Here is a 27837-nt window from a genome sequence, read left to right as displayed (position 1 = left end):
TTTGATGTAGCTATTGATATAAAAATTCAATTTTTTAGAGTTTTGGTTACTATTGAGCCTGGTCGCTCCTTACTACAGTTCGTTACCACGAACTGTTTGATATTCCGAAACCAAACGAATAATTAGAAATGGTTATTAAGACGTTAAGGTTATTAAGACATTGCTTTTGTGTCTTAGCAAGCGTCCGCTGCCGGAGCTTAAATTCCTATGATTGATATCAACTTTACTAGAGAGCTTAGAAACTGAAAAATGAGCCATTTTTTTCCAGTCTTGTTTTATTATTATTATTATTATTATTAATATTATCATTGACCGGTTCTTTGTACGGTGAGGATAAAAAGGTAAATGAGAAGGGTAAATACAAGAAAAAAAAGGTAAAAAGTGTGATGAGTAATAAGATGTGATAGAAACAATTTTGACACTAGAAGCTTCAATTTTTAATGTGCGAGAAAAAATAAGAAACATGAATTCTTAAAAGATCAAAAATTTTAACGCATTTTGATAAACAATTAGGGTAAGGAAATGACAAATAATCAACTGATCGTGCTGAGTTCGAGCAGATGAGGAACAAATCTCAGTTTAAGAAAAAACGTATCAGAACACCTTTTGAATCAACGCTTGTCTGAAAGTCACCCTTGCTTATGGATTTTAATTTGTTAAATTTAACTAGTTGACTGACAGGTTTATTCCTCTCACTTTGTTATAAACTATCTTTAACAATTTGTAGTCAATAATAGTGTATTTATTTTGTATTAACGCTGTAAGTAAAAAGGAAAGTAAAATATATCACAAAATGAAAACGCTTTCACAGCATGGCCAAATATAATCCTCCAGCTCCAGATAGTGCCGTGACTATATAAGCTGTTCTATAAACAGTTTTTAAGTCGAATCCTCTGCCAGTATCCCATGCCTGAAAAATAAACGAATCAGGTAAAAAAAAATTATATACTAAAATACACGAAGGAGAACTAAGAAGTGAAGTGATTTTTGTTAAATATTGAATTTCTATTTGATATCCGAAGACCTCAGAGAAATAATTAAAATTGTAGGTAGTGGTAGCGGAAACTTAAAAGGCGCTTCATACTGGGGCGGATCTAGAGCAAAATCTCGGAGGGGGCCCAATGTGACAAGGGCACTAATATGCAGAATATTTGGGGGGGGGGGCAATGAGACAAGAGTGCTAATAATTGAGCAAATTGACAAATTTTTTAAAAAAAGAGAGTGAAAAACGGAAAAAAACAAGGACTCGGGGCTCCAGAAAAAATCTTGAAGGAGGTGCAAAGTTCACCCCAACCCCCTGAATCCACCACTGGCTTCATACTGTTTTACTAAAAGTCAACTCCCCTCCCTCGTTCACTGAAATACAAACAACGAATTAGTTGATCCGACTTGTACTCTAGTACACTGTTTCATTCCAGAATTGTTTATCATGAGATTTTTTCAAGTTAAGAAAATCAAGTACGCTTTTCATTGAAAGGAAAATAATCTTATTCAATAATCTTAATTTAAACTGAGACGCTTAATCCAAGGGTACTAGATTATTCTACCCTTTTTTGTAAAATTTTACCACCCGAGATTTCCTACATTTTATTCTGAAGTTGAGGTGAAATTAAAGCCGCCGTTTTTGTATCCAATTACTCCTCCACTCACTAGAGATCCATCAAACGAAAGCATCCCCACACTATCTTTAGAAAATCACCTTTTTCTTTTTCCCTAATGTTTCCATTTTTAATCTACGCTATTTAGTTTTAGAGATGACTCTTATATCTTCCCTTCCTATACGACTTTGTGTATATACGACGGTGTACACCGAGTGTGTCCATGATTTTGTGTATCCACAAACAAACACGATTTGTGTCTATCGACATAGAATTGATTGTGTACAGATGCCTTAGAAGCTCGTGCTTCTCATTAGTTTTTATTGAAATCCTATTACCCATTATACTGAATATTCCGTGGCAAGAATTTAGGGACTCATTCCTTTCACAAAGAGGTCAGCTCACATTAGGAGTGCCAAAAATGAAAGCTAAATTATTTATTGTTACTATATCAATTTTAGTTGCGATCATTTCACCCCTTCTGCTATGTGTCCCAAAGACAAGAATTTTAAGACCCTTCCATCTCCCATTGTTTGGGTTTAATACCCCATTGCATAGAACAATAGCTTCCTACCAAGTTTTGTGTGAAACGCTTCTAGTAATTGTCGTGACGATAATTATTTAGGGACCACTCCTCCCAGGGCCAACAATGCAGGTCCAACGATATCCTAGCAGTCCAAAGGTGAAACTTGGACGTAAAATTTAATTCTTATCAGGTTGAGATATGGAAATACTTCTGACAGATGTGCAAATAACTCCAGAGACAACCCCCTACCCTGAGTTGAAGCACAGTTGGACTTATCTCTTTACAACTACTCATGATTTAGAGTTATATTCGAATAAGAAATCTTCTATGAGAAACTTAAAAGTAGTCACTGACTTTGATTAAAATTATAACTAGTTAACTTTTGGTGCTACCTTGATTGGCTTCTATCAGCCACACAGGGATGGATAGTACTGCCCAAAGTTCTTAACCACGGTAGGTGCTGCAAGGTGCCAGGTTTTCAACACTTTGGGAGCTAAAACCACCTTTGTTGAGGATCCGTATAAGGTCATAGGCTATTCCTTTTTATTACTAAACGGTAGTTTCTGTTCTATATTTGTTCTATGGGTTGATTATACATGAAACTGGTAATTACCTAGTTGCAGACTGCAAGCGCATCACATAGAAGCAGATAACACCAGGAATTTTGATTTAAATCAGTGGTTCCTGAGTTTTGGTGTAAATTAATACCCGTCACAAGCCCCAACTCTTTAAAGCAAGACTTTTAATATTTATTTATCTTTTACAAAAGCTTAGTTCTATTTCCAACAAAAGTATGGAGATGTAAATTTGGTGAAATGATAAAATTTACTCACAAGATGGCGGATTCCATTTAAGACATGGAAAGAGGTTGCGGCTCCCAATCCAAATTTCATCAAAAATATTAATGGCACTGGAATGTTGAGTGAATGGAGGAGGTTTATGTAGTAACCAAAAGGATGACTTGCAAACATGTATCCTAAAAAGCGAAAGAAATTAACAAGAGACAAAAAAATTGTTCCATGTGGCCTTTTTTAAAGTATAGGGTCCCTCAAAGGTCGCCATGTTTGTTGAAAACTAAAATTTAATATTGCAATTGCTTCTGGTACCCTTTAAACAGGAAATCTTTATTATAAAAAACGAAATTTTCACTGCAGGTGACTTTTCACAACAGCACGAAAAAATTCTATAGCCAAATCTTTTGGTTGTGACAAAAAAAAGCATCTATGTGATATAAGCACTTTAAATTTTTCGGATAAAATGGTACATACAAATTGTATTGTTTCTCGAACAGTTTAACTTTCACACTATAAGAGACATGTGAACAAAAGCCACTATACTTGTAATTAATTAAAAAAAAAAAATTCCACAAGACAAGTTTTTCAAAGAAAAGTAAGGAACCCCATTAAGCCAAGAATAAGCAAAATAAAATCAAATTATCTTCCGAGCGTAAAACTACCACAAATCAATAAATAAATGAAACTCACAACGAACAGAAGTTATAATAGTCAAACTCAAAACGAGCAAAAATTACCATGAGTAGGGCTGATAACCCTTATGCCCTCTCAAGACCAGAAAACAATTAGCGCTTTTCTGAAAAAAGCAAACAAACAAATGACCGTGGATTGTCAGTTATATTGACATGTACTGACATTTCTTCGTTAAGCTTTTGATAATTTGTCATTTATGAAAGTAAGAAAGGTCAAAAACATTTCAAACGTATTTTATTTTCAGTAAAGTGCAAATTGTGTTCTGGTCTTGAGATGGCATAGGGGTTATAAGCCCTAGTCGCGTTAATTTTTGCTCGTTTTGAGTTTGACTCGACTATTTATTGTACTTTCTATTCGTTTTGAGTTTCACTTATTTATTGATAGTGATCTGTAGCAGTTTTACGCTTGGAAGATTATCTGAACTTATTTTTGATCATTCTTGGCTTAATGGAGCTCTTTACTTTTCTTTGAAAAAATTGTCTCAAGGACATAGTTTTTTATTGACATAGTCTTTTTATAAATTTTTTTTTTTTATATAATCTTTTCAGTTTTCTTCTATAAGAATCCATCGTATAAGTTGTTATTTGTATGTTGGAGAAGCTTTTTCAACAATTTTCAATTTTGACGCAGAGTATTTTCTAAATTAATTTTAAAGCTTCTGAAGTTGATCTGAAAAATAAAAGTTAATATCGTTCCCAAAAGATTATATTCTCTTTGACAAACTGGATACACTTACACTCTTTTTATTTATTTAAATTGTAAGAGCAGAAGTAGTAATAGTAGTATTCTCAAAAGCTTCAACTTAATACCCCCAGTCGTTCTCGATATATTGCTAAGGTTTGTTATCGGTAACCATTTAATACAATGCCTTTTAATTTATTCTAAAGCAACATTTTGTTTAAAGCATAATGGGACAATTGCATTATTATGGGGGGGGGGATGAAATGCCTAATATCCCAAAAGACATAGTTGCTGGACCGTTCTACCATGCTGAACAAAATAGTTGTCTCCAAATTTTGACTGGATGCGTTTGGAAAATGAATGGGCTTGAGAGCAAGGCTGCTTACCCTCCAATCTCTTGTTACTCTTAAAAAGGACACCAGACACTCGCAATGTAATTGACGTGCAAGGGGGAGGACTCCCTCTTCATATATCTAGTAAAAAATTTTTAAACAAGTAAAAACAAAGTGAAAACATTTTAAATGTATTTTGTTTTCATTTTAAGTACAAATAATGTTCTGTATTGAGGAGCCATGGGGGTTGTCAGCCCTACTCATGTTAATTTTTGCTCATTTTAAGTTTGACTCGGTTATTTATTGTATGTTTTAGATAAACAAAATACGTTTAAAATGTTTTAACTTTTTAACTTTAATGTGTTAAAATTATTAAAACTTAAAGGAATACATTTCAGCCATTTTTATTTAGTAAAGTGCAAATTACGTTCTGGTCTTGACAAGGTATGGGGGCTGTCAAAGACACAAATTCCAGACCTTTCAATAATTTAGTAAAGTGGAAATTATGTTCTGGTCTTGACAAGGTATGGGAGTTGTCAAAGACACAAATTCCAGACCTTTCAATTACGTTGAACAAAATGGCTATCTCAAAATTTTCATTGGATGTGTTTGGTTCCCAAGTGCCCACATCACTCTTTACTTAGGCAGCGCTATTGCGCTGCCATGTATCTATTGTCTTCTTCATGCTCTAGTATGTGGATTAAACATCATAAGTTTTCACAGCTGGCGATGCTAGACACTTGATAGAAGGCAAGTCATTGGAAAATTAATAATTCTGTTGCAGCGGTCAGCAAATCTACGTGACGGTCAAAAACACTGTACCGTCGCGAAATGTAACTATTATCAGTCCAAATAGGGATACTAAGGAAATACTTGCAGTACCTAAATAACAGCAATCAGATTTGCTTTTTATCAGATGCAGAGAAAAATTTCCAAAAGGTGTCAAAAACATGCACACATGCGGTGCAAAAACGCATTATATAGCCGACCAAGGGTTCTCTTATCAAACTGGCCCTTTACCCTGGCGAGAAGACCATAAGATTTTCTTAATTTCTCTTTCAAAGAAGCAATTATAAGCTGCCTAGTGGATCTAATTGAAGCTTCAAATGGAAGACCTAAATACCTAAATGAACTGGAAGATGAGATTGTGGCGGGACCAACTTGGATTGTATCATTGGAGGCGATCTCCGTTCCAAAGACAAGAAACTCTGTTTTGGAAGTAGCAACGGAAAGACCGATTTCTTTCAGTACGGAGCAAACAACATCAACAGCGTTTTTGAGCAACCCAAGATTGTCAGCCAAGAGAAGAATGTCTTTGGCATAAGATAAGCGACTTGCGTCAATATATGGCTCAATTAAGTATTGTGGAATCCGTCGAGTAACTTTTCTTATAGAGTTATTAAATAATGCCGGACTAAGAGCAGAACCTTGCTTAACACCACGGTGCACACAAGTACGATTAATAACAGTACCTTGCCAACGAATCCGGATTGAGGAGTTCTGATACCACTGCCAAAGGCAGGTGAAAACAAATGGATTAACTCCACTTCTGGGAGTTAAGAGTTAAGGAGTTAAGAGAGAGACAGAATTGCTTGGGAGTGAAGAATGGAGTCAAAAGCCTTTGAAATATCAATGGCAGAAACGTAGAGGTTACTTTTTGCCTTTTTATGCCTTTCAAGAATCACTAGAGGAGTTGCAGGGGCGTTCTGCACGCCAAGACCTTCCCAAAAACCAAAATGGTTGTAGCCATGATCACGTTCTGTGCTAACTTCATTATAGGTAAGCTTCTCAAGAAGCTTGCCAAACGTCGAGCACACAGTAATTGGTCTATTTGCGTCAAAGGATTTCGGGTCTTTATTTTTCTTAAAAATGCACGTTCCTAGACATTCGCATAGCGCATCAGGAATATACTGCTAGGCGACACAAGCCTGAAATAAAATAGCAATTTGTGATAACCATTTTACTGTCCCGTACATCAGATGTTCGGGTTGCAGGCCATCTGAAATCGATGCTTTACCTGGTTTAAGACGGCAGATATGTGCTTGAATAGAAGCTGGCGTGATAATGATAGTTTTTAGAATGGTCTAGCTTTGCAAAATGACCCAAAATCTAAATCTAAATTTTGTGTCAAGAGGAGGTGGATCTTCAGAAAATAATGAGGAAAAATGACTTTCCCAAGAGCCGAAGTCAATCGGATTATCCTCACGATGAACCAGTCGAGGTAAATTTTGACACGTGACGCCACAATAGCTGGGGGTTATTTTTGACATCGCGCGTAAGATTGCAAATTTGATGCCGTTTCCATTGCCGCACAGAATTTCTATATACATGCTTCGTATAATTGATATCAGAAAATTGAACGTAATTTTGATGTTATAACGGTCAAAAAGGCAAAGGTAGCATTGCTACTAGATGGGCTCTCTGAGTCTGCTATTTTGGAGCTTCGGGCATTTGGTGATCTCTTCTTATGTTTTTCACCGACTTGTTTTGTTTGTTATTATTTTATTCCTCCACAGTTTATGTTGGATGCAGAGGAGCAAAATTTTCATTGTGTTCAGGAAAAAATGAATCATAAGACTTTTGGCATTTGGTCAAATATCTATTACATCTATCACTTTAAATCACAAACAAAATGTATGTTTTTAATAGAAATAAATGTAAAACTGAAATTACTTTTTACTATTGTTTTATAATCTTATTTTGAAAGTTAATGAGGGCTGATACTGTATCGTTTGAAATTTAGAAATTTGGTCTGGGACGTTCAAATAACCCGCCCAAAATTATATCTATGTGACCAAAAACAAAGGGCGTATCGCGCATTGTCTTTGAGAATAAGCTGGAAAGAAAAAAAGACTCATCTGCATTTAAGGTCTTCAAAGGAGGCTGAGGAGACTCGCATTTAGGATAAAAAAGGGAATAAAAAATGTTCAAGTGTCGACAGCTCGAAGACTAATTGACACATTTCTCGGAACTACGCACCAAACCGAACCCGTGGCATTCCACTGCATAGTCTAATTTGTGCTAAATTTTTGTCCTTACTACCTCGTTTTTGCGATCCTACAAAATCTTAAGTACGTAGTCCATTATTAAAGCAACTGCTGGGCATGAGGGTTCAACGGAAACTCTATGAGGCTCAGAGGCAAAATAAGCTATTGATCTTGAATGATGAATAACCAGAGTTAAAACTTTGAAGAAATCTCTCGAGGTTGAAAACGAAGTGTTTGGCATGGTTGCCAATCTAATATTATTCTGTTTGAAATGGTATTTTTTTTTAGCTATAAATCAAATTTAATTTGATACTCAAAAAAGTTTACGTAAAGTCGAAATCAAAATCTAAGTACGACAATTTAAATAAATAAATGTTTAAAAATTAGATTTTTCACTGAGAAAACATTTTCTTTTCAAGACCAAAAAAGCAGACATACCCTTTTTTAGCTAACTTCGGAACCATTTAAAAAAAAATTTATAACAAGGCTACTATGTATCGACATTGATTGAAGTAAAAATAAATGTTATCACCAGCTATTCAAATAAGTCTTATTTCATCAACCTTACCTATTCCTAATCCATAAAGTGAAGTCGTAAGCATCACTCCGGTGACTCGATGTGATATTGAGAGCAACCATGTCCACTGAGGTGCATATATAGTCAGATGAGGTGACATTGGCCTATGCAACGCTTGTTGTTTTTTTATGTAATTCATAGCCTCTGCCTCTAATAGGTCCTTATTAAATTTTGCTCTGGCGTGTGGCCCTAGTGCATGATGGGGGAGCTCCAGACCAGCGATTTTGGCTGTTTGTGGCCCTTTGTCCTTAAAAAGGGGAATGAAAACTAGAATCAAATTTAAACCGAGCACTTGAGAAAGAATAGCTTTCTATTGAACCATGTTGTTCAGACAACGAACTAGGGTTTTATTATTAAACTAAAATATGAAAAAAGATGAAAAAATATGTCTTATTTCATACCTTTTTTCTTCCATCTTGTTTTCATCTTTTGAATTAAAAATAATGATTATGGCTATTACCCCGTTAAATCGATTGATGAATTCTGGCAAAATAATGTATATTACTAATATAACGTAATAACGTAGTATTAATACTAACATAATAGTAGTAGTACTACTACTACTATCCTTTTTGACTGTCTGTAATCCCGAATGCATTACATGCAGGCAACTTCATTGCATTAATTCAAAAGGCAGTATGTTATAGCTTCTACATTTAATAGGAGTGCAGAAAACTCAAAATCACACTTTTAGTTTGCTATATTGTTTTTTTTACAAAAAAGTTGTTTGTGCCAGAAATGTTTTCAACTAATCGTCACGGTAAGAAATAAACAATTATTACATCAAAGTATCAACTATGTCACTATTTCTGCTTTTTACAAAAGGAAATATAATGTCTTTTGGAAAAAAATATACATTTTGTAATCTGAAACACAAATAAGGTATAATCAATGGACTGAGCATGCTTCATTTGATACTCGCTTTGCGGGCTATACATAACCCTGTGACAAAATGTCCAGTTGCGCCCTTTGAACTCCAGTTGAAGATATATTCCCTGTCAGGCATGTTTCTTAAATAAGAATTCCGAACTGAAGGCCCAAGCTTGACTACACTGACTCTCTGTCAAAGCAGGTCCCTCAGATACCAGTTTTCTCTGGCTTAGTTACGCTAGTAGTACATTAGACCCTTGAAAACTATTAAGATCTAGATAAAATAGCTTCTAGTCCATTGGCGTATATTCTTAATGGTTTCAGAGTTTCAGAGAGAGAGAAAGAGTTTCAGAGAGTTTATTCACCAGTAAATATGAAAGGGAAATAGAATACTCTTATTCGCCCTCGAAAGGCTCCATGACCAATTATTTCTTATTTGTTGTTCTTTAAAGTAAGTTTTTGAAATTGATTTAGAGTTAAGAAAACAAGTCAGATTAGGTGATGTACAGCTCTTTACCTCCAAAATGAACGATGCGTTTAAATCTTATTTCAAATCGTAGCCAGAAACTACAAAATGTATTACCTACAATGCTTTGCACAATTTCTTCTCCAATCAGATAAACTGTAAAAAAAAATACGTTAATCTCCAACTACCATTTTATAAGGAACGCATTATAAAATACAATTGCTGACTTCTTTACACGCCTCACTTCTTTTGGCGAATATTCCCTCGTAATTTCAGGCCAAGTAATTCTTATTAATAATTTGATAGCAGTAATTTTGAAGTCAAGGAATTTCTTCCTCTTCCCACTGGGTATATAAAAGCGGTTCGAATAAAAAAGAAGATAAATTAGCCACCTCAGCACCCTCACCTAATATCTTTCTTGTGTTCTGTAAAAACCTATTCGAGTCAAACAAAATCAACCCTTTTAAAAGCAGAAGTATTTTACTAAACTGTTGATTTTGAACACTTCTACCCTAGACCTAGAACTATATTATAATCACTACAAGAAAGGAACCAGTCAATAACTGCCCCCCCTCCCGGATGCATCCACACCTTTACTATTTCCAGACTTGGCGTAGAAAAAGCAAATAGATTTTAACGACAGTAAAATATTTATGAATTAATACAAATTTCGAAGCAAATATTTTGGCTCAAAAATTAAAAAGGCAGCAGTTTGCTATAGTTATATTAGTTATAGTCCCCCCATTCCCCCACCCATTTGGGGACTACCTACTTTTCGTTTATGGATAGCCTAAAAGCACATATCTGGCAAACTTCCATCTCTCCATAAAAAATGACCTAGCAATCTCAACCTTTCTTTCATTATCAAACAGTTCGTGGTAACGAACTGTAGTAAGGAGCGACCCGGCTCAATAGTAACCAAAACTCTAAAAAATGAAATTTTGATACCAATAGCTACATCAAAAGAATCGCATTTCAATGCTGATTTTAAATATATAAGTTTCATCAAATTTAGTCTTACCCATCAAAAGTTACGAGTCTGAGAAAATTTGCGTTTTTTTAGAAAATAGGGGGAAACACCACCTAAAAGTCATAGAATCTTAACGAATACACCATCAAATTCAGCGTATCAGAGAACCCTACTGCAGAAGTTTCAAGCTCCTATCTACAAAAATGTGGAATTTTGTATTTTTTGCCAGAAGGCAGATCACGGATGCGTGTTTATTTGTTTTTTGTTTTTTTTTGTTTTGTTTTTTTTCCCAGGGGTGATCGTATCGACCCAGTTGTCCTAGAATGTTGCGAGAGGGCTCATTATAACGGAAATGAAAAGTTCTAGTGCCCTTTTTAAGTGACCAAAAAAATTGGAGGGCACCTAGGCCCCCTCCCACGCCAATTATTTTCCCAAAGTCAACGGATCAAAATTCTGATATAGCCATTTATTCAGTGTAGTCGAAATACCTTATAACTATGTCTTTGGGGACGACTTACTCCCCCACAGTCCCAATGGGAGGGGCAACAAGTTACAAAATTTGACCAGTGCTTACATATAATAATGGTTATTGGGAAGTGTACAGGCGTCTTCAGGAGGATTTTTTTGGTTGGGGAGAGGGGCTGAGAAGAGGGGGATTTGCTGGGGGAACTTTCCATCGAGAATTTGTCATGAGAGAAGAAAATTTCCATGAAGAGAGTGCAGAATTTACTAGCATTATTTAAAAAAAAACAATGAAAAAATAAATATGAAAAAGTTTTTTTCAGCTGGAAGTAAGGAGCAGCCTTAAAACTTAAAACAAACAGAAATTATTACCCATATGAGGGGCTGACCTCCTCCTAATACCTCGCTCTTTACGCTAAAGTATTTTTAGTAATTTGAACTATTTATTCTACGGCTTTTGTGATTCAGGGGTCATTCTTAATGAATTGGGACAAAATTTAAGCTTTAGTGTAAAGAGCGAGGTACTGACGAGGGGGCAAACCCCCTCATATATGTGATAAAAACATGAGAATACAAAAGTTCTTAACGTAAGCTAATTTATAAGTTACGTAAATCTTTTACTAATAAAAAGATTCGTAAAAAATTAAAAGTTCTAGTTGCCTTTTTAATTAACCAAAAAATCGGAGGGCAACTAGGCTTCCTCCCTCGCTCAATTTTTCTCAAAATCATTCGATCAAAATTATGAGAAAGCCATTTAGCCAAAAAAAAAATATGCAAATTTCGTTTTAATTATTCCTCTGCGGAGAGCCAAAATCAAAACATGCATTGATTCAAAAACGTTCAGAATTTAAATAAAAAAAAACAAGTTTTTTTAACTGAAAGTAAGGATCGACATTAAAACTTAAAACGAACAGAAATTACTTCGTATATGAAAGGGGCTGCTTCCTCATCAACACCCCGCTCTTTACGCTAAAGTTTTTTACTGTTTTAAAAAGAAGAATTGAGAGAAAGAGTCAAACTTTAGCGTAAAGAGCGGGGCGTTGATGAGGAAGCAGCCCCTCTCATATACGAAGTAATTTCTGTTCGTTTTAAGTTTTAATGTCGCTCCTTACTTTCAGTTAAAGAAAATTGTTTTTTTTTTATTTAATAGCCCTAGAGATTGGGATCAAACCGAGCTTTTTTCATACAGCCTATCGTTTGAAATACGACCAGACAAACGGGTACGAAAGCAAAAGTCTTCACACCCAAGCCACTGTACACTCCCTCCTTTTAATAATAATAATAAAAAAAAAATGAAACCATGATTTGGGTTTTTCATTAATTTAAGGTTACCACTGTACCGTAGAAGTGGATGATTGAAATGACAAGAGCTTGGTTTGAAAATTATAGATCAACACGAATTTGTTCCCCAAGTTTTGTGCTAATTCTTTGAGTCTAATACGGTCATACGATTGGTTTTTTTTAGTATTTTTCATCAGACCCATGTCACTGCTGTCCCAAGCTTCCATTTTCTCTATTTCAAAATATCATGTCTTAAGGTTTATTTTCTATAGGACACATGATATATGTATCTGACACATTACCGGAGTCCTGAACTTGCTTAGAAACGTTCACCCTTAAAAACAGGACAATTTTTCACTTTTACATATTTTCGCCTTTTTTTTGACGTGTTTTTTAATAAAAAAAAAACAAAGCAAGTTTCAAAGATATAGATTGGCATGTGGTTAAATGAATCTCAGCTTCTGAATTACACAATAATTGTCTTCTTGTGTTGAAGTTTAAAAGCTATACAACTAAAGAAAGAAAAAAAAAAAAAACATACCAAAAACTTTCACAAGGAATAATAAATTTCAGTTCTCCATTTTGATTGGTCAGTTAAAAAATACGGTTGAAAGCTGAACATAGCCCAATTCGACAAATTATATATGGATAAAATCCGGCACAGAAGTCACCCGTAATTTATATTTATCAATAATTATGGTTATAACGCGCCTTGGGATTGACAATTCGTAAATGGGGAGTAGTCAAGGGAACCTTACACTTGTCCTCTGTAACAGCAAGGGTGGTGGTAATTCTCCTAGATTTACTCGAGTCGATGTCACCTTTAATATGTCAATACAATGATTGCAATTTACTTACAATTTCTGGTTCCTGTTCAGTTTTCTCTGCCATTTCTCGCAAAGTAGAGACGCTCCTTTTTTGCGGCTCATCAAGACTCTTCCGTTTTTTCAATAGTCCAATTTTCCCAAGAAAATATTTGATTTTGCTAGTTGTCCAGTATTCATCTTCCCTCTGTATATAACGATATTTTTCGTGCAAGTCGTGTTCAATTTTTGAAATAGGTGGCTCCTCACCAAGCTTACATTTTGGGTTATCTTCATCTGCCAATTTATGGACTTGATCATAACCAGAGGCTGTCTTTGTAGTGTCTGTTTTTGTATACCTAGAATTTCAAATAATAAAACATAATCAGCTTGATACCTTTAGTGATTTTTACTGTATTCTTGAAAAAATCTATTTATTTTTTAGTTTTATTTGTTAATTTTTTCAAGATTACAGGAATACTGCAGAAATTAAACGGAAAATTATACAGCAAAAATTACTAACAAATTAAAGTATACTGCAGAAATAAATGCTTATTTCAGAATAGATTAGTGTTGGCATTCTAGTTTTGAATTGAAAATCTGCAAACAGGAAAGCATATATTGTCGTAAAAATTATGCAGTGCTTGTTTTCACTCACACGACTTTTCCCTTCAATACCTACAATTTCTGATTTCTTACTAATGTACCCTCGCTCTTTAGTTGATCTGCATGACAAGATTACTTAACCAGGTCAAAGAGATGAGATGGAGAAGGTCAAAGAGATACCATATAGTATTATCGATTCATCTTCAAGCTCTATTCACTTGAACTATCGGATCCAAGTCTTCCTGATCCGGACCATAGATAAAGAGGCGTCATGCATGAGGAGGTGGGTTGCCCCCTTGAAATATGTTGCTAAATAGTTACAATTACGATAAAAGCATCATGGCTTTACTAGCTCATTGCTTAAATCTATATAAATAAAATCGAATAATGTTTTTGTATGTGTCCTGTACGCAGTACTACATTGTTCGTCCGGTCGCCAAGAAACTTCAAGGCGATGTTGATTACACTCTTCACATGTGGGGAAAATTTATAGGGGGATTTCCTAGGGGAATTTTCGGGTGAAAGTTTTTCATGGGGGACTAGTAGTTTTTGGGAGAGAATTTTCTGCGTGGGAAATTTTCTGCGGAGCAGAATTTTCTGCGTGGGAATTTTTCAGATACTTTTAAATTAAAAAAAAAACGATTTTTATCAGTGTGGGGAATTTCCTGCGTGGAAATGCGAATATCAGTGTGCGAATATCAATGTGAGGAGAATTTCCTGTGTGGGAATTTTTCTGCGTGGGAATTTTTCAGATACTTTTAAATTAAAAAAAAAAAAATCAATAAGTGTGGGGAATTTTCCGCCGGAAAGAATTTTCACAACAGAAATTTCTCGCTGGGGGTGTTCTGCATGGGGAGTTTTCCTTTAATTTTCTTTCTTTTGAGATCACAGCAATGCACGAGGTGTTAGCTAGTTAAATAAATGATAATACTGAAATGAAAACGTACAGACATATTGACATAGCAATAATCAAAACTGACATATCAACCACTGAAATAACGAACTATCAAAATCATGTTCTCAGTTTCTAAATGCAGATATTTTACCAACTCAATTTCAGATTAGTTGAAAAGATTAATTTGATAAATAAAATGATAGAATTAGTGAAAATAAATGATAACATTACTGACAGAATGTCTGTAATGAGTCATAATAAACTAAAACCAGCTAACATCTATATATATAAAAATAAGTTGTCTGTGTGTGGATCTGTGGATGGATCAGGTGACGTCATGTTTGTTCGCATATGACGTCTGAATTATTTCACACTAATACAAAAGAAGAAAAAAACTAAAAAAGGTAAAAACTACAAAAAAAAACTAAAAAGAAAAAAAAACTAAAAAAAGCTAAAAAACTAAAAAAAACTAAAAAAAGGTAAAAATCTAATAACTAAAAAAAAACTGAAAAAAATAAAAAAAGGCAAAAACTACAAAAAAATAAAAACTAATAAAAAAACTAAAAAAGCTAAAAAACTAAAAAAACTAAAAAAAACTAAAAAAAGGTAAAAAACTAAAAAAAAACTAAAAACTAAAAAAGAAAAAAACTAAAAAAAAGGAAAAAAATGAAAAATAAAAGAGAAAAAGAAAACTAAAAAAATATGAATAAATATATATAAAAATAAGTTGTTTGTGGGTTATGTCTGTCTGTCTGTCTGTCGAGTGACGTCGTGTTTGTCCGCATATGATGTCTGAATTATTTCACACTAATACAAAAGAAGAAAAAAAACTAAAAAAGGTAAAAACTACAAAAAAAACTAAAAAGAAAAAAAACTAAAAAAGCTAAAAAACTAAAAAAAATCAAAAAAAGGTAAAAAACTAAAAACTAAAAAAAAACTGAAAAAACTAAAAAAAGGCAAAAACTAAAAAAAAAACTAAAAACTAAAAAAGCTAAAAAACTAAAAAAACTAAAAAAACTAAAAAAAGGTAAAAAACAAAAAAAACTAAAAACTAAAAAAGAAAAAACTAAAAAAAAGGAAAAAACTGAAAAATAAGAGAAAAAGAAAACTAAAAAAATATTAATAAATATAAAAAATATAAATATAAATATAATATAAATTAGCATGAAAAATAAAAGAGAAAAAGAAAACTAAAAAAATATGAATAAATATATATAAAAATAAGTTGTTTGTGGGTTATGTCTGTCTGTCTGTCTGTCGAGTGACGTCGTGTTTGTCCGCATATGATGTCTGAATTATTTCACACTAATACAAAAGAAGAAAAAAAACTAAAAAAGGTAAAAACTACAAAAAAAACTAAAAAGAAAAAAAACTAAAAAAGCTAAAAAACTAAAAAAAAACTAAAAAAAGGTAAAAAACTAAAAACTAAAAAAAAACTGAAAAAACTAAAAAAAGGCAAAAACTAAAAAAAAACTAAAAACTAAAAAAGCTAAAAAACTAAAAAAACTAAAAAAACTAAAAAAACTAAAAAAAGGTAAAAAACAAAAAAAAAACTAAAAACTAAAAAAGAAAAAACTAAAAAAAAGGAAAAAACTGAAAAATAAGAGAAAAAGAAAACTAAAAAAATATTAATAAATATAAAAAATATAAATATAAATATAATATAAATTAGCAATCAACAAAGCACCGAGACACAAATGACGACCGGGACACAGGGAGTATAAATGACGACCAGGACATAAGTAAAAAAAAACTAAAAAAACTAAAAAAATGGAAAAACTACAAAAAAACTAAAAACTAATAAAAAAACTAAAAAATCTAAAAATCTAAATAAACTAAAAAAGAAAAAAAGAAAAAAGGAAAAAAATAAAGGAGAAAAACAAAACTAAAAAACGAATGTATATACAGACCGGGACACCGGGATACAAATGACGACCGGGACACAGGGAATATAAATGACGACCGGGACACAGGGACACAACTACAATGGGGACGCCGGGGGGCACAGGGGGATATAAATGACGACCGGGACACCGGGACACAAGGAATATAAATGACGCCCGGGACACTCAAAGAGAAATCACAGACTGGAACACCGGGACACAAATGACGACCGGGACACAGGGAATATAAATGACGACCGGGACACAGGGACATAACTACAAAGGGGACGCCGGGGTGCACAGGGGGATATATAAATGACGATGGCGACTCAGGGAATGGTCGATTAGCAATCACCATCAACAAAGCTCAAGGGCAATCATTAGAATCATGAGGTATAGATCTGAATACGGATTGTTTTCCCATGGACCATTATATGTTGCATGTTCAAGAGTCGGTAAACCTGACAATCTATTTATATGCACAGACAATGGGACAGCAAAGAATGTTGTATATTCGCAAGTTTTACGTAGTTAAAAACATATATATATATATATATATATATATATATATATATATATATATATATATATATATATATATATATATATATATATCTCTATATTCACAGGTGGGACATAGGGACACAACTACAATGGCGCGTAACTAATATGGCGCGTAACGACTTACGCGCGCGGGGGGGCTTGGGGGGGGGGCGAAGCGCCCCCACCAACTAGGTGTTGGGGTGGCGCGAAGCGCCACCCCAACAGCTAGTAGTCTTATAATAATTTAAACTCAAAACGTCAGAAATTCCAATCACTGAATAAATAAACTTATTTTAATTTCTGTTAGCTTAGGGTTTCATTTATTCTTCAATAGCAATTTCTGACCGTTTCAAGTTTGAATTAGTACACGACATTATTTCGGCTGGTCTAAAGTTTACTACGGCTCTTTTATTTTATTTGAAAGACTTCTTTCTCAGAAAGCAATTTTTCTAGTTAATTTATGTTCGTTTTTGATTGCCGAAGTTTCATTATTCTTTAATATAATGAATATTTCTCCAGTTCGTCACGTTATCGCCTTAAGAAAGAAAATATCTGATATAATGTATTTGTTCTAATTAGTGTCTTTTGCATTATTTCAACACCCTCACATTCCCTGAAAATTTCAACTAAATGCCATTAACCATTCCTGGGGTATTGTAGATACGCCCTTTTGAAAACCGAGATGTACATAGTGTCTTTTGATCGAACTCATCACCACGCTCAACATTCTCTGAAATATTTTCTCTTAACAAGCTGGATGTGCAGTGTTGTAAAATTACCGCAAAATAAAAACTTGGCAAGTAAAATTGGTAAAATAGTGTAGAATTGGTAAGATAAGGTAGAATTGGTAAAATAAGGTAAAATTGCAAAAATAAGGTTCACCCTAGGAAATGCAGGGCAAAATTGGTGTTTTAGAGTTGCCCTGTAGCTACAAGACTGGTTTGTCATATCTTTTTCAGCATCACTTAAAGCTTCTAATGAAATTTTTGGATGATTCTGATTTTCCTGGGCTTTAAAAAGGTAATGCCCCTTCATCTAGAGTTTAATCAATTTAATTAACCGTCTAGTTTATCCCTTTGGTAATCTTGTGCCTAGGGTAATACCTCAGCAATAAGACAGTGTCTGATTTCGAACATCCATTTTGTAAAAAAAAAAAAAAAAAAAAAAAAAAAAACCATTATTTGGGAGTAAAATCATATTATTCATTTTTTCTACATTTAAAACTAAAGAATGCTACCCTTACAGCCTTGCATATTTAAGAAGTCATATTCAGCCACATTTCTCATTTCTTATACATTTTGTTTTTCATTTATTTATAAAAGTACCAAATACAAGTAAAAAAGAGGCTTGTAACACTTCAATGACTTTGATTAACTAAGCACTGAATCATAATAGCGGAATATTCAGTAACTTTCATTAACAGGACTGTCATTAACAGGATTTGCTCCTGATTCAGGTGACCGTGCATGTTCCGAACCCCTCCCCCAAAAAAAAGTCTTGGATACGGCCCTAAGAATTATACATCAATTTTTGCCTCCACCCTCCCTTCATCTCTCCCTTAGAGCTAATTTTGTATTTATCTGAAGACTCTTTAAAAACAACTGCTCAAACACAAAACAGAAACCAGAATAAGAATTTCTTTTGGACAATAGTCAGCAACAACTCATTCTGTAGCAAATGGTTGAAAAGAAGGCTAAATCTTAGAAAAGGGCACTGGAACTTCCAAATTCTAATTGACTGAGCCTCCTCCAAAGCTTATTCGACCACCCCTTCCAAATGAAGTAACTAAATGGGAAAAAATAAATGAGCAAATATTAATACATTGAACCCTTATGGGTCTTTACTATAGGTAATACAATACGGTTGCCCCTAACTTAAACAAGAGAGTAGAAATTTCAATTTACCTTCTAATGAAAATCCGGAATTACCCAAGGGGAAAATAGGGCGAGTTTTCCCCGGGGTGAGCATATTTTGTGGGGTTATTTTCCGGGGGAGGGGGTAAACGCCGGCTCCCAGAGAAAAGACGGCATGAACACAATATTTCTCTTGAGATGTTAAATTTAAATAAAAATTTAATTCTTAAATTAAAATTTCAACATTGAATTGAATTTAAAATAAAATAAAGATCCTGCTTTGGCTTTCCACATTGTTGAAAATCCAAATCATGTAGTTGTTTATGATGAGGCAACTTTAGTATTGAATGCAAATGACTTACCTCACTTTTATTTTTATTATGTATATGAGGGGGTTTGTCCCCTCGTTAATACCTCGCTCTTTACACTAAATCATAACTTTTGTCCCAATTCTTTAAGAATTACCCTTCAATCAGAAAGGCCGTAGAATGAATAGTTAAAATTACTAAAAATACTTTAGCATAAAAAGCGAGGTATTTAGGAGGAGAAAAACACCTCATATTCGTAATAATCTCTGTTCGTTTTAAGTTTTAATGCTACTCCTTACTTTCAATTGAAAAAACTCATGTTTATTTTTTCATTTTTTTTATAGTAATGCTAGAAAATCCTGCGCCCTTTTCATTGAATTTCTCTTCCCCCATGACATTTTAGCACCGAAGACAGCTGGCTGGAAGCCCCTGATGAAATATCCGCCTCTATCATTTTCTCTTCTTTTTTCTCCGTTGGCTGAAATTACCATCATTTTTCTCGGCTATTTAATTCTTTTTTTTCTTGTCTGTCATAGGTCAATCCTGCTTGTAGCCCCCTCTGTCTTTGACAGTTCCCAGATATTATATAATTTTATTTCAGCTAATATTTCGTCATTCCAAAATCGTAATTACCTGTACTATAATAAACTTTTAAACTTTATCGTTGTGATAACAAGAGACCTAAGTCAGAAAAACGGCCTTTTAAATGGGGGACACAGCAATACACAAAACAAAATCCTATTCAATTCTTTATTTGCCAGCCTCTTCGGGCATTTGTGCTCTGAAAATTGTAAGGCGTCGTAAAATATGTAAGATACTGGTAAAATATGTAAAATTCTGGTAAAATATTTAAATTACGTAAAATAAATAAAATACCAATTTTACGAGGATCCGTAAACTTACGGTAAAATACAGTAAAGCACCCAATTTTACCAGTTACAACACTAGATATACATAGTATTTCTGATTGGTGCTACATGTCCCCCAAAGAAAATTCCCCCATATTCCCCCTGGATAATTTCGAAGGTTCATTAGAAAGGAAATTGAAAGTTGTATTCACCTGTTTAAGCCAGAGGCTACAGCGTGGCCTATCATTTAAATAAATCAGTAAAATAAACTCCAGAAACATTTTGTGCAATAAGAAGAGAGGTGTCACCCTGCATCACCTTTGAGGATATCACCCACATTTTTCCATGGGAAAATCCTTCCAGACAATTTGATCCCCTTCCAAAATCTCCCTGGACAATCCCCCCGTAAGATTCTCTCCCTATGTAAAATTGTGTATCGAAAGTGACAAATCAAAGATAATTCGGTAGATGAATTCAGGACAATTATTTCCAGGAAATTTCCTCCCCATTGAAAATTCTTCCCCAGTAAATCCCTTCACCTCCCTGGAGAAAACTCCCCCGCGAAAAATATCCTTGTGATTCCCAATAACTAATACTACACGTAAACAATTGACAAATTGCAAAACTTACATCCCATTCCCTAATGGTTCTGGAGGGTTTTGCCATTCGCAGGCATGTTTATTGGACTTTTCAATTATGAGCAGTCAAATGGCTATCTCATATTTCATCTGGATGTCTTTGGGGATAAAATGGGCATAGGAAGGGGGCTAGTCACCTTCAATTCTGTTTGGTCACTTATAAGGGCACTTAAACTTAAATTTTTGTTTGAATGAGCCCTCTCCCGAAATTACAGGATCCTCAGTTCGATACGGTCATCCCAGGAGAAAAAAAACTGCACACATCCATGATCTTTAAATGTTTGGCTTTAGTTTTAAAGATTCAAATTTATCGTAAGTTTTATGTCATTTATATACCTAGTTTGCTGAGGACGGCTCTTAATTGTAGAGCAGGAATATTTTTAAGGTTTAAACAACTTTCACTGTCTTAGGTGAATTTATTGTTGTTTTACTTGTTTTTTCTTATCCATGATCATCAAAAGCTAATTTGATATGGGACAGGGAGGTAACTACCCCTTCCAGACCCCAGTTTACCCCCAACCCCAGCTTAAATTTTATTTTCTTCAAAAATGTTGTCAAAACTACGATAAGTCTGCATAATTCAAGCATCCACAGAAACGAGTCAGTTCTGTTTAGTATATCTTTGTCTTTATGGCTCTATATTGCTCATTTTTTAGTTTTTACTGTCATTTTCACTAGATTTGGAAACATTGGCTGGAAACATTGGCTCCAACTTGCCCCCCCCCCTCAAGGTTTGACGAAAATTATGCCAGTGGTGATCATTCCATGGTAAAAATACAAATTCCAAATATCCTTAGATGAAAGTTTGAAACCCATACAGTAGGGTTCTCTGATTTTTTGTTTTATTTTTTAGAAAGGGAGCAGATGCCTTGAAGGGTGCATTTTAATTCCAAAACATCTTAAATTTCATTTAGCCTTCAGATAAATACAGAATTAGTTCTAAGGAGCTGGATTTTTAATGAGGGGAGATGGAGGTAGAAATTAATATATAATTCCTCTTGAGTTCTGAAAATATTTCTGGTCCATGCTGTTATTCTAAAGGTAAATATTATTAATATTAAACTCCGAAATTAGCAGAATTTATTCCGTATAGGAGGGGGACAGCCCCTTCATCATCTCTAATCAACTCCTCGTGGTCGTATAAACTTCAGAGGATGATCATTCGATCAGAAATTGAAGGTTCTTCTCTTTTTTTTTAGGTCAAAAATTATTGGAGACCAACCAGTCCCTGTCCTAGAAATTTTTGTTTATATTAGTACTTTTTTTGTCCCCCCCCCCAGGACATCTGATCGATATTTTGAGGTACATATTTTGTAGTTTCTCTGTGGCAGCTCAGTTTTGTGTGTGCGGGAATTTTCCATAGGAGCAAATATCCAGGCGGAGGGGGTTTTCCACGCGGCGTGGGGATTTATCGTGGAGGAAATTTTCAGGGGAAATTATCCAGAGGGGACTCCTATTGATTTGTTCAACACCCTCTGCAAGTTTATAGAATGACGATGGTACTAAACCAGTAATAAGTAAAAGGTTGAAAAATGCCAGTAGAGTAATAAGAAAAGTAGAAGGAGCAAGTTTGAGGTGATTAGCAAATACGCCATCATGATCCTTTGCCGGCTGCGCCTTTAACGTTTTGATTCCTCTACATAACATATCCTTAGATATCCTGTAATCAGTTGAAAAATTCTTTAACCTTTTATCTAATTGCAACACAACACTGTTAGAATCGTGCGAAGTCGACAATTTAGAAAAAAAAAATTCCCACTCTTTTAGCGATGGTGTGGAATTTGTATCAGGCATGTTAGTCCGCCTATTGCCTCGGAGAATTTTCCAAAGGAGATTCTTGTCCTTATCGTTATCAATGTTTGAAGAAGCTTCTTCCATGATCAGGTTATTATGACGGCGGAGCTCCGCTTGGAATTCGGCCTTTATCTTTTTCATTAGCAAAAAAGCTGGATGCGAGTCTCTAGGCTTACCAAGCGCCCGCCATTCCCAATACGCTTGTTTTGCCGCCTTATTAGAATTTATCAAAAAAGGATTGAGGCTCCAAAAAGGTTTCTGCACGCCCAATCTTATCCTATTAGTAGGAAAAACTGCCGCAGCACCATACTTTAAGCAATGGATTAATTCAAAATAAAGACAATTAATAGTCAAAGATGGATTACTGTCCATTGAATCCAAGCTATCAGGAATAAAAACTTTATCAATTAAAGTCCCAACTCTTTCTTGGTAAAGCGGTTTAAAATTTGGATTCCAATCAACCTGATCAAAAAATTTAGGAAGCTTATTACCTGAAAAAAGAACAGGGGAAGGACGAGAAGGCAAAGGGGGTAAAAGGAGCTGAAGCGGCATTTGGTCACTAACGGGGAAATCTTCGATTACAATAACCACAGGCAAAGGATCACTTGGGTTAGAAGAAAAAACATGATCAATATTAGTTGTACTACCACTCCAATGAATTTAAGTAAAATCCTGGGACTTCAGCAAATGAAATTGTACCCCTTTCATTCGCTATGTTTGGACCACAGTTAAAATCACCTAAAATATAAGTACGCAAATTCGACTGTAAACTAGAGACAAAACGACTAAAATTAAAACAACATTGAATAAACGCATCAAAAGAAATATCATCATGGTAATCAGTCGGAAAATAACAATTAATTAAAACTACGTTTGAAAAACTACAAGCTAAAAAATTTGTATCACTTGCTAGAATAGTTGCAATACGAGACTTGGGTAAAATAGTAGCTAAACCATCGGAGGAACGCCCACCAGTCGGCGTAGCGGGAACAGCAAAAATATCATGCTGAGCAGACAAACTAGAAAGCAGATTCAACGAATGATCAAGGAGGTGGTGTTCTTGAAGACATAATAACGCTGATTTTTCATTCAAAAAACTATGAAGTACAAGTAATTTCCCTAGCACACCATTTGAGTTAAAGGACATAACACGAAGTAATACATTCATTTACAAAATTTCTTCAAAATCGGACACCTAAAGCTGTAAACTGGATGATCATTCGAGCCACAACTGGCGCTTGACTTGGGGAGTCTTTAGTCGAAATTTGATTACCGCTACATCGGGCACATTTGAAACATTCAGATTTACATTGATTTTGACCATGGTTAAAACTTTGACATTTAATACAACGCCTAGACTGAATACTATCATGTTCCATTCGGAAAAGCTCATAACCGAAATTGATGCCATGTGTGATGTAAAAATGCAGGCATTCTTCTGTTTGAAAAATAACTCTTACAGTTCGCGATTTTCCTAGCCGATTAAACTCGATTATGCCCGGAAAGTCCGATGCGTAGGCACTAACATCAAAATCAATGTCAACACTCCTGATAATTCCAAAAAATCGCAGAGGCTTGGAGGTTATTATGCTTTCAGGAAAATTAACCTTTAGATCACAACTGAGCTTCGATGCATCTTGACATGGTACCGATACATAACACTATCCTTAGTAGCTTTAACATAACGAATATTTGCACACCCTGTCTTATCAAATTCTTTCTTGCGGCAGACAGGATCCTTCAGTAGGAGAGCGGGTGGGTTTTTTATCACTATGGTCTCTAATGGAACAGTCGTTAGTGGGAGAGGCGGCCATTCATGGGGGGGGGAGGGGCACAGCGGGGGGGGATGAAGATCAAGATCATTGACAGGCGTTATTTTTTTCTCCAAATTAGATTCGATACGCTCAATAGAAGACAGTGTATTTTCAAGCTTTTGGGAATAGTCATAAACAAGTTTATCAAGCCGGACGCTGATGTCAGGCTTTAATACTGGACATTCATTAAAGCTCCATGGGACGATTACAGGCCATATGAACTGTTTCGAATCAAGTTCTACGATAACACGCATTATGTCCGAGGCAGTAGTCTTTTCAGCTGTTTTTCCTCTCCTTTCTTGCAATCTACCAGCTTTACGACACAGACATGCGAGCAGCGTTTTTGCTACATTCAACTCCTCTAAACGATAGAATCATGCCACTGCGTTAGATATTTCATCAACACTTATTCCGGCTTTCAACGAATCAAGAGCGAAGAATAATATCGAATTAACTACGACATACGAAATTCCTGTCTGGTGGGATTGGGGAATATTATTTAAATGATTGCAAATCTGCATATTCCTTAAGGCTGAAACTTTGCTGATCCCATCTTGTTGTGAACTTCAAGACAGACCAATATGTCCAACCATCTCCTCGAAGTGCCTGAGTGAATTATAGGTACTCGTATCTTACAGCCACCACACTCAAGAATTCAAGTTAGATTAATCATAATGAAATATTCAAAAATATGATGAAAGTATAACAGTCTAGTGACAAAATTATAGAAACTTCAGCAAAGAATTATGGAAGAGGGGCCGCTCAGACTGCTCCTATATTAATTACAACCTAAACTAACCTAGCCAAACCAAAATACCAACTAAATATTCGATTAATATACAGCTACAATATAGTTTCCCACCAAGCCGAAACTAATATTGTCTGGTAATAAGACCATGAAAACCAGTTATTGTCTCATGTTCGTGATACAAATTTTGAGAACTTGAGTGTGGTGGCTTTAAGACACAAGTACCGTATTATAATGTTTTAACTGCGTGTTTAAACAAATGGGACCTGAGTTCATTTATTAAAAACAGTTCTGTTTTGTTGTCTTAAAATATAAAAATCAGAAGTCAAAAATCAATACAACTAGATTGTTTTCTACCTGAATTCGATTGGTTCTGAAACTTTAATTAAATAAAAAAAACAAGTTTTTTTAAATGAAAGTAATGAGCAACATTAAAACTTAAAACGAACAGAAATTACTCCGTATATGAAAGGGGCTTTTCCTCCTCAACGCCCCGCTATTTACGCTAAAGTTTGACTCTTTCTCTTAACTCTATTTTTAAAACAGTAAGAAACTTTTGCGTAAAGAGCGGGGCGTTGAGGAGGAAAAGCCCCTTTCATATACGGAGTAATTTCTGTTCGTTTTAAGTTTTAATGTTGCTCCTTACTTTCATTAAAAAAACTTGTTTGTTTTTTTTATTTAATTTCTGGACGTTTTTGAATTAATGCATGTTTTGATCTTGGCTCTCCGCACATAAATAATTAAAACGAAATTTGCATATTAATTAATTGCAATTAATCGGAAGATTTTGAGAAAAAGGAGCGAGGGAGGAGGCCTAGTTGCCCTCCAAGTTTTTGACTACTTAAAAAAGAAACTAGAACTTTTAATTTTTTACAAACGTTTTCATTGGTAAAAAATATACGTAACTTACGAATTAACTTACGTAACGAAATTCTAAGTTAGTATATTTTTATTGCATATATGAGGGGTTTCAACCTTTGTCGCTCTTTAAAACTAAACCTTAGATTTTGTCCCAATTCCTTAAGAATGACGTCTGAATCACAAAGGCCGTAGAATAAATAGTTGAATTACTAAAAATACTTTAGCGTAAAGAGTGAGGTATAACGAGGAGGTAAACCCCTTATATGCGTAATAATTTTTGTTCGTTTTAAGTTTTAATGCTGCTCCTTACTTTCAGTACAAAAAACTTGTCATATTTATTTTTCCATTGTTTTTTCAAATAATGCTAGAAAGTCCTGCGTCCCTTCATTGAAATTCTCTTCCCCCATGAGGTTTCTCCATAGAATATCCTTCCACGTAACCCCCCCCTCAACTGCCCCCCCCCCTAAACCAAAAAAAAAACCTGAAAACGTCTATACACTTCCTAGTAACCATTACTATATGTAAACACAGGTCAAAGTTTGCAACTTGCAGCCCCTCCCACGGGGAATGCGGGGGATTAAGTCGTCCCCAAAGACATAGTTATTAGGTTTTTCGACTATGGTGAATAAAATGGCTATCTCAGAATTTTAATCCGCTGACTTTTGGGAAAAAATGAGCGTGAGGACCTAGGTGCCCTCCAATTTTTTTGGTTACTTAAAAAGGGCACTAGAACTTTTAATTTCCGTTAGAATGAGCCCTCTCGCGACATTCTAGGACTACTCAGTCGATACGATCACCCCTGGGAAAAAAAAACAAAACAAAAAACAAATAAACACGCATCCGTGATCTGTCTTCTGGCAAAAATGCGAAATTCCACATTTTTGTAGATAGGAGCTTGAAACTTCTACAATAAGGTTCTCTGATACGCTGAATCTGATGGTGTGATTTTCGTTAAAATTATATGACTTTTAGGAGGGGTTTACCCCTATTTTCTAAGATCAGGCAAATTTTCTAAGGCTCGTAACTTTTGATGGGTAAAACTGATCTTGATGAAACTTGTATATTTAAAATCAGCATTAAAATGCGAGGTAAAATTCTATTTAATTGACTTCTTGCTATCTTGGAAAGGGTTTAAGTTAGGAAAATGAAACTTTCAGGGATGGTTCTACAGGCTACAGTATGTCCTGGGAAGATATTTTCAAGTATCTACCTCCACTCCTTCTCCCTCTAGAGGGCCCTGGCCTTTGATGACCTTTAAAAATATGTGTATTATAAAACTGAAACCTTGCAAGATAGATCTTCTACTTAATTGAAGTATAACAAAATTGTTTTCAGCTTCATAACTTTGCTCAATCCCATTTTATACGGTTTTAAAGATATGCAAATACATTTCCTAAATTTTGAAAAAAAAAACATTGATATGGCTCAAAATTCTACTCAAATAACAGGAATTGCATTTTCAGAAGTAAAGGCAAACAGAAGCAACTAGTAACTGAAAATTAAGGTGAAACGTTTTTTTGTCAAAATTTCAATAGATATAGACCTGTCATGTAGGCAAATTTCAGGGCCCTCTAGAGGGAGAAGGGGTGGAGGTGGGTACTTTCAAATACCTTCCCAGTACATAATTTAGCCTGTAGACCCATCCCTGAAAGTTTCACTTTCCTAACCTAAACCCTTTCCGAGATAGCAAGAAGTCAATTAACTAGAATTTTACCCATACTTTAGTCTGTAGATTCATCCCTGAAAGTTTCATTTTCCTAACCTAAACCCTTTCTGAGATATCAAGAAGTCAATTCACTAGAATTTTACCAAAAACTGCATTTTCCGCTAAAGCTAGAAAAATGAAATAGATTACTCAGCTGACTGACCTGACTTGATTGCAGTAAATACCCGCAGTTCTTGACTGCAATCGCAACATTGTAAAATTCAAAATCCAATAAGTTTCAACATCAAATTGAATAGTGATACTGCTAAACAATTGGCCTGTTGTGGCTTAGTAAACGTTG

The 27837-nt window shown here is 34.6% G+C and overlaps 2 protein-coding genes across 2 annotated transcripts in view; one reads left to right on the top strand and one right to left on the bottom strand.

Moving 5' to 3' along the window:
- LOC136039865 (aspartate dehydrogenase domain-containing protein-like) overlaps positions 1 to 27837 on the top strand; it is a 58758-nt gene that overhangs the window by 30195 nt on the left and 726 nt on the right. The window lies entirely within an intron of this gene.
- LOC136039866 (uncharacterized) lies at positions 728 to 27837 on the bottom strand. The gene is made up of 5 exons (XM_065723807.1): positions 27700 to 27837; positions 13096 to 13399; positions 8180 to 8435; positions 2958 to 3100; positions 728 to 910 (listed from the first exon to the last, which is right to left on the bottom strand). Exons 1-5 carry the CDS (start codon positions 27747 to 27749, stop codon positions 806 to 808), a joined length of 858 nt encoding a protein of 285 aa, XP_065579879.1. The 5' UTR covers positions 27750 to 27837; the 3' UTR covers positions 728 to 805.

This window comes from Artemia franciscana, chromosome 20 (genome assembly GCF_032884065.1).
Source record: "Artemia franciscana chromosome 20, ASM3288406v1, whole genome shotgun sequence".
In the NCBI taxonomy this organism is placed as follows: Eukaryota; Metazoa; Arthropoda; class Branchiopoda; order Anostraca; family Artemiidae; genus Artemia; species Artemia franciscana.
This window is presented reverse-complemented; position numbering and strand designations above follow the sequence as displayed.

Coding starts and splice junctions, on each gene's coding strand:
- LOC136039866 (XM_065723807.1), bottom strand. CDS start 27,749: ATGTTGCGATTGCAGTCAAGAACTGCGGGTATTTACTGCAATCAAGTC. Junction 8,436..13,095: donor CTGAACAGGAACCAGAAATT/GTAAGTAAATTG, acceptor CCCCTTTTTAAG/GACAAAGGGCCACAAACAGC. Junction 3,101..8,179: donor ACTTTATGGATTAGGAATAG/GTAAGGTTGATG, acceptor TTCGCTTTTTAG/GATACATGTTTGCAAGTCAT.